At 48.2% G+C, this 7,793-nt stretch overlaps 1 protein-coding gene across 1 annotated transcript; it reads right to left on the bottom strand.

The window, feature by feature from the left end:
* Window positions 1-1,158: 1,158 nt before the first annotated feature.
* On the bottom strand, window positions 1,159-7,306 carry STMN4 (stathmin 4). Its single transcript, XM_080796659.1, has 4 exons — window positions 7,213-7,306; window positions 5,824-6,032; window positions 4,689-4,880; window positions 1,159-1,774 (listed from the first exon to the last, which is right to left on the bottom strand). Exons 1-4 carry the CDS (start codon window positions 7,292-7,294, stop codon window positions 1,715-1,717), a joined length of 543 nt encoding a protein of 180 aa, XP_080652785.1. The 5' UTR covers window positions 7,295-7,306; the 3' UTR covers window positions 1,159-1,714.
* Window positions 7,307-7,793: the final 487 nt, after the last annotated feature.

The following is a 7,793-nucleotide window of genomic DNA, read 5'->3' as shown; positions in this document are numbered from 1 at the left end:
CACAACTTCTGCAAAACAGTTATCTCCATTGTTTCCTGCAGTCACTTTGATGTTTTGTTTCCTAGTCTATTCCATTAAAAAAAATAATAATAATAAGGTTAGGTGACACCCACTAAGTTGATTTCACAGTCTAATGAGCCACAACTGGCACTTTGAGAAATACTCTCCTGGAACTTATATTCTAGTTTGGAAGTGTTGAGAAACAGCAGAGTACAGTGGCCAAGGGCTTGGGCTCTAGGAGCAAATGGCCAGAATTCAAGTCCCAATTCACCTATATATTGTCTGCATGGCCCTGATCAAGTTACTTAACCTTTGTATACCTCAGTTTCCTAGTCTGCAAAATGGGATAAGAGTACTACTGGGTAATGTTGTTGTGAGGATTAAGTGATAGATGTAGAGATAGACATAGATATATACCCAGAAAACTGCCAGGCATCTAGTAAGTGCTACTTAGGTGTTAACTGCCATTATCTTCTTCTTCCTCGGCTCCTCGTCATCATCAGTGAGCCTCCTGTTATCCCCTCCTAAAATGAAGACGCCAAATGCGGTACCACTGGTGGGTTGGGGGGCGGGGATTTACCAAAAGGTCTATTTATAAAGCTGTCCAAAGCCACACAGAGTGTGGGCTCGGGGGAGGCCCCTGCTCTTGCAGGCTGTGGCCCTGTTTGCAAGGAAGAAGAGGGAAACTCCTTTCCCAGTCATGGTTTAGTGTTTTGGGTAAGGTGGGTCTGAAATGGTCCCTCTGCATTCCATTAACAAACATTTTATTTCCTCGCTCACTTTTATGACCACCTAGAATCCCACACTCCCAAAGAAAGGGGAACCTTCTTACTGTGTGTGTTGAGGACCATTGGAATGTCAATCCACAGAAGGCAAGCTGGAATTTCTTTCCTCATCAATTCAGTGAACTCAATCCAATAATGGACAACCCACAAAGGGGGGTTAAAAAAATGAAGAAGAAGAAAAGCAAAAGCAAACTTTTCCATTATGCCAAAGGCTGGCATGTTTAACCCGCCTCACCCAGCACCTCTCAGATGCTCTGATGGTCCAACTAAGGAAAAAAAGGGACATCAGCCACCCTGGGGGTAGAAACCAAATTCAAGAATATTCTGTCCAACACTCAAAGGACAAATTCAGAAAATAAAGAGCAGGAGACCTGGAGTAAATATTTCATTGGTCATGATGATCAAAAGATGATGGTTAATACACACACACTCAGACCTCATCCCACCTGTTGCAGGGCGGAAGCAAACCTCCGGGCCCCCCACCCTCTCCCTGGGCTTCTCCTTCCATGCCCTGCAGCCACACCGTCACCCAGGACCCCACCCTTCACTTGGTACTTCTACAGCCCCGTTTGTAGCTTCCTCGACACGGTGCCTGGACGTTCACTGTGAAGAAAAGCCAAGGACTTGACCTGAGTCTGCGGTGGGCAGGGTTGCAATGTCCATGAGTCCTTCTCTACCTCCTTTCCCAAATTCTCTCCTTCTCTCCCCTCTCTCACCCCATCATTGTTCCCCGGAAACAAATAGGATGGCTTCACTGGTCAATTCTTTACATGTACAAACACCAAAAGCAGAGGAAACACCCCTGGCCACCCCCCTCCCCCCAAACCCCAGTGCTGGGAGAGCAGCCGACGGCGGACGAGGCTGCCTCGGGAACTGCGGAGCTGCTGGAGCTGTCCGGCTGTTCTGGAAACTTCTTTGGCCTCTGGGCTTTACCTGGAGGCCTCTTCCTTCAGCTCCTTGTTTTTCCGCACCTCCTCTGCGTGCTTGTCCTGAGAAGGAAGGGAGCGAAAAGGGCAGGTCACACAGGCTTCCCCGGGGATAAAAGGGAAGCCGAGGGGCAAGAGAACCCAAAGTAAAGAATTGCAGCTGCAGGAAGTGATGAGGAAGGTCTGCAAAGATGTCCTGAGAAGGGGCAGAAGGTCGCAGGTAAGACTGGTAGGAGGCAGGTGAGTGAGCCGACTGGTGCAGCCCCAGGGAGCTCATTGACTGGGGCCAACCTCCCCTGGGGGACCCACCTCGCAGCAGCCTCCGACCCCACCAGCCTCCCCCTCCTTCACCTGGCCCTCCTGGGCTTGCACTGAGTGCATTGCTTGACTTATTGTAAGGAGCAGCTCAGTGTAGCTACGCCGGAGGAGCAGGTGGAACAGACAGGCCTCATTACGAATGTCCCCTACACACACTTGCAACATGACCGCTGCTTTCACTTCTGTCCATCCCCTCAGTTGTTTTCTTCAGCCCCTTGGTGAAAGATGAGGGCTCTTAAATATAAAATGACTGGGGAATTTTTGGAAATGTCACCCAACTCCAAAAAGTGGACTCTCTCATAAGTGGTGTATGAGAACCGTCTTCGCCGGACAGCATAATCAAGCCAAAAGATGGGATCTGACCTCAAAGACCCATCAGCTGTGTGACCTTGACCAATCACTTCATCAGTCAGACCTTGGCTCTGTGGTTTTCAAAGACAGGGCCCTAAACCAGAAGTTCTTTTCACCTCTAGAATTCTGTGATTTTAGCTTTCCCCTCTAGGGTACATTATGGTCTGCCTTATGTCACTGCTCATTGTGCATCTGTCTGGGTCCTCTATTGGATGGTGACTTTCTTGGAGGCAGGGAGCATGCCTTTTTCTTTGTATTTCCCAGTTCCTCCTATGGTACTTTGCACATGGCAGGTGCTCGATAAATATGGTCTCTGCCAGACCCTGGCAATCACCCAGATAGCATCATATCCAGATATCAAAAGTCAGCTTGGAGTAGGCCCACTGAGGCAGCCCAGGAGCGCAGAATAGATCAAAAACTATGAATCCATCCCCAAGAAGACCCTAGAACTTTCCATGGCCCTGGGGAGAGTGTGGGTAGTGGTGTGTCTAGGATAATGGTTCTAAACCTTGCTATGCATTATCAGCATGACCTAGGGAATTGTTTAAACTGCTGGGTCCTCAGGAACCATCCCTAGAGAGCCACTGATGGTAGATCAGTAGGCTCCCAAGGATCTGTAGTTTTAAACTCTATACCCGGTGAATCTGATGTGGATGGTCAGTGACCCATGCAGATACTGACACAGAAAGCATTGACTTGGAGCAGGCAGAAGCCACACACCTGTCTGTTACCACACCTCCCACCTTCCTCAGTGCCCGAGGGTCACAGTCCCCAAGGAGTGATGCTCCACTCAGATTCTGACTCTAACATCTTGCTTCTTTGAGTCTTACTCCACCTCCACAGCTATTACTCCAGACGGGGCGGGGCAGGGGGTGTTTCCCAAACTCTTCGCCTTGGAATCAACGTCCATTCAGGTGAGCTTTCTGGGCTTTCCTTGGTCTCTGATTGTCCCCTCTCTGGCAAAAGGCTAATGGGATCATTGTTTGAAAGAGTGCCCTGGACTACACAGCCAGAGAATTGGGGGTTCTAGTCCCAACTGCACTGCTTAGGAGATGTGTGACCCTGGCCAAGTTATTCGACCTTCTCTGATATAGTTTTCCCATCAATTAAATAAGGATAACATTGTTCTGCTTATCTCATGGATTTGTTGTTAGGATGGGAGTAGGAAGACGTAAAAGTGTTTTTGCCATTTTTAAAAATACCATATCGTGGCTCTAGCCTCTAGTATTTCTTCTGGGTTTGTCCTGAGTGCCCATCCCCCACTTTATGACAATCCCAGATTTTTTCTTTTTTATTGCAAGAGTTTGTTCCTAGCCATCCATCAACAATTGGGGAAGACTGAAATGAGACCCAGATCACTTCCCTCCCATCTGATACTTGGTGGAGACCTTACTGCCCCTATTAGGGCAGAGTGTGAGAGTGGAAGGGCTGCCACATGCTGGCTAGCTGCAAAGTCTATCCAACATTCAGATCCCCTGTAAAGAAACCAATCTTTCTAGCAGCTGTTGCCAAGTGCCTGAGACTTTAGGTGGATGGGCAGGAAGGAGTGGGGACCACGCTGCTCACCATGGGACGAGGCCACCGATCGGGTCCCGGGAGTCACCGCGCAGCAGGCGGCTCCTGGAAATAAAACACAGAGCTGGAGCTCTCCCAGGAGCTGCAAGAGAAACTGGGGCAGCCTTGAGACTCAGGAAATGAGGCCAACGTGTTCTCAGCAGAACGGGCTGTTATTCTGCTGACACGTGGGACCAATCCCAGTCTCTCACGTTTCTCTTATGTAGGTGACACCATTAGGTTTATTGACAAAGGGCAGAATATTGGAAAGAACCGTGACTCACTCAGTCCAAATCAAGAGGTTTGGAGAGAATCATGTTTCCTGCTCAATGGTCAACTCAGCTTATCATGTCCTTGGCTTAGAGCCAAGAGCCCAAGTCATCATCTTTCATTAAATTGAATCAGTCCATTCAAGGATGAAGCCAGGAATGTACAACGGCTTGTTCGTCCTTACTCTCTTGCATTAGGCAGGCTTTCTCTAGAGATAAGAGGTCTAATCTCCCTAAGACAATGAGAAATTTCAATTGTGTAACTGCGCATAATATCCCCCAAGGAATTCCAAAGCTCAGCTCAAATTTCTTGCCTATGACTTCCCAAAACATCCCTTGAAACTCTGTAAAGATCCAGCCTAACAGAAATACCCCCTTTCCTACCTGAGGCTGTTTGCTACCTGAAATAATACGCAGGTCCTTTATACTTGCCTTGGAAGGAAGAGAGTGTTCCAGGAGTCTCCGCTCTCACCAAGAACACTTACCTTCTCTTGCAGCCGTTCCAACATGGCAGCAAGGTGGGCCTCCCGGTTCTCCTTATTCGATTCCATCTTCTGAGCCAGTTTTTCCTTAGCCATCTTGATGAAGTTGTTGTTTTCCTCAATGGCTTTTTGGATCACCTCTCGCTCGTGTTCTCGTTTCTCTGCCAGGTGCTTCAGGAGCTCAGCTTCCTGGTACTAAGGCAGCACAAAGGGAGAAAGAGACCCTTGAAAGTGAACATGCCACGGTGTGTTTTCACCACCAAAACTTAAGAGCTCTACACCCAGAACACATACCTCCCTGAGCCTGGTCCCTGGCCCATTGGCAAGAAACAAGGACAGTTTCTGGATTCTCCCACCATTCCCTCAGTTTTTGTTGTGGTGGTGGTTTTTTTCCTCATTGCCTTCATTCATTCCCTCCTTCCTTCATTGATTCACAAATATTAGGTGACTCTATACCATGTGCCAAGAACTATCCTAGCAACTTGGGAAAGAAAAAAGTCTCATAGAGGTGTTATATATATATATATATATATATATATATATATATATATATATATTCCAGACTAGCATACGCCTTAAAGGTAGACTTTAAAGGCATAAAGACCTTAAAGGTACTCCTTAAAGGCGTAAGCAGCACATGCCTTAAAAGGTAGAAAGGAAATGCCATTAAATCCAAGTGAGAAGATTACTTTCTGCTTCAAAGATGGAAAGCTTACATAAAGATGGCACCGGAGCTGGGCCATAAGAATCACTAGGAAACACAGAGGGCACACAAAGGGATAGACTAATACCACACTATGACCTTCACCTTCCCCAGTTAAGGAGCCCTTTCCTTGATTGTCTAGCCTTTATAGAAATCTTTAGTGTTTGTCAGTGTCTTCCTCCTGTTAGTGTGCACCTCGTGGACATATGTCATGCAATGCCCTACCCCTCTAACCAAGCTGTAAGCTCCTAGTGACCAGGGACCTTTACTTCTTTGTTTCCCTCAATAGTTCCTCATTATCTTCCCTGTATATGGGAGGTGATACCTAAGTATTTGTAGGTTGGTGGTGACCTGACCCCAGCTCAGAGCCACCTCTTATCTTGTCCAGCTCCCTCCTGTCATGCTGAGTTGGAAGAAAGAAAGGATAGCACTTACCTTCCTTCGTTCCTCAGCTGCTTCTAGTTTCTTCTGGATCTCTTCCAGTGATGGATCTCGCCGCCTGGGTAAGGAGGCATTGAACTCGGGAACCCCATCGAAGGAGGGTGGCTTCAGGATGACTTCAAAGGATTGGCCCGAGGTACATTTATTCAGTTCAATGACTTCCATGTCAGAAATTACACACCAGTTCAGGTCCACTGTATCTGCTGAAGAGAGCAGGAAAGGTACTGCTCACTCTCTGTAGACTAGATTGGCCCTCCAAAAGCATGCACACGTGCATACATATATGGGAGGTCTGGGGTCCCCAAAGCAAATCAATGACCAGGGTTCTGGGTTGGCCCTGAACCTGGTACCTAATAGTCAGTGGGCTCCAATGGGGCTCAAGGAATTGGTAGCCACAGCAAGGGCTCAGGCTCCAAGAGTAGGTGCCCCAGGATTTGTAGCTTCTAATAATGGCTGTAGCAAATGCTTTTGCTTTTGCTTTTGCCACAAGGCTTCTCCCACACTTGAGCTCTTGCTCAGATTGTCTTCAGTGGTGGCCAACAGTGATGTATTTGCCCACCACCCACCACCCCACTCCTTGTCCCACTACCAGTCTGATGGCTCAGCCTGTTGCCACCTCTCCCCTGCTCCCTCCTACCCTGCTCTCTTCTTTCTCTCCAGTCAGCACTGTCTTTCCGCTGGCTTTGATCTTTCCTCCTACACTGTCTCCCACACCAGCCTAGACAGAAAGAACAATCTCAGGTAACCCAAGCACTCTCATCTCTCATTTCCAGAACAAATCTGTCCCTTCCTTTTAATCCCTGGAAAATTAAGAGGTGTCCTGTTCCCCGCCCCTCCCTGATCAGAGCATGGCCATTCAGTGTTCCTTGCCAGTGTCCTGGAACCCTGTCACAGGTCCCGGTCAGCATGGTTACCCTCATTGGGTGACTGCGGGTAGAAGCCCTCTCTCCACTTCTGGACTCTCAGAACATTCTCCACCATTCCCAGAGGAGGCCTGTCAACCGTGGAATCTAGTGATCCACACTGCATCTTGTCTTCTATTCTAGGTGTTCTCCAAAAGTAGAATCTCTGTCTGCTTCACTTCTGCATCCTCCACAGCATCCATTTGTTAAATGAATGAAGAAAAGCTAAGATCAAGATCGCTCTGCAGAGGGTCTGATTCAGATTTTCACCTGCTGTCTAATCCCCCAGCAGCAGCCCCACACCTGCCCTTTCGTGGTGTTTAGACCCTCAGAATAAGCTGTGGTGGTTTTACTGGCTCTGGGAAAGAGAATGTGACATGGGAAGGAGAGTTTCATGAAATTGGGACAGGAGTGTGGTACTCATGGATACGAGCCCAAGAACCCTCCACAAGTTACTCTCTCAACGGTGGCCCTCACTTACCTTCATATTTATAGGATGATTTATTCAGGGGATCAGCCAGAAAACAGGAGCAGAACAAGGACACCAGTGGAAGCTCCTTCATCTTCTCTTTGTAGGCTGCAGAAACACCAGTAGGACAACATGGTGACCCCCTCCTAGACTCGGAAGTCAGCCTTCTTGTGACTCTGCACACTCGAGCACCCAGGGGTGACCAGGCTCCACAGAGGTATCTAAACCATCCAGACCCACCCCTTGGCTGAGGCTTCAGCCCCCTTTGCCCTGAGAAGCCTGGTTTGGGATTTTCGTGTGTGATGATGTCCTCTTCGGTCCATCTTATCAGAACCTGAGCCTTCCAGAGCACCCAGATGATCCCATCTTCTCCTCAGTGCATTGTTTCCCTTCTTAGTACTGAATGCAAAATGCCTTCAGGTAAAGACCACAAGCACTAGTGCCTTTGCCCCCGCCTGGCACCCTGGACCTAGTTCTCTCTTTCCTCACATTTGCCAGAATAGTTCATTTACTCTGCTCCAAGATACAGGAAATCCACTCTCCATATTACTCAAGGTACTCAGCAGTGCTTCTCTGAAAGGTAAAGAATCTCA

The sequence above is a fragment of the Martes martes genome (assembly GCF_963455335.1).
Source record: "Martes martes genome assembly, chromosome: 2".
NCBI lineage: Eukaryota > Metazoa > Chordata > Mammalia > Carnivora > Mustelidae > Martes > Martes martes.
This window is presented reverse-complemented; position numbering and strand designations above follow the sequence as displayed.

Bases quoted from the DNA above. Each gene is read 5' to 3' on its own strand.
- STMN4 (XM_080796659.1), bottom strand. From the start codon at position 7,294: ATGAAGGAGCTTCCACTGGTGTCCTTGTTCTGCTCCTGTTTTCTGGCT. The intron at 6,033-7,212 runs GTAAGTGAGGGC...TGCTCTCTTCAG, and splicing joins ATCATCCTATAAATATGAAG to CAGATACAGTGGACCTGAAC. The intron at 1,775-4,688 runs GTAAGTGTTCTT...CTTCCTTCTCAG, and splicing joins TGGAACGGCTGCAAGAGAAG to GACAAGCACGCAGAGGAGGT.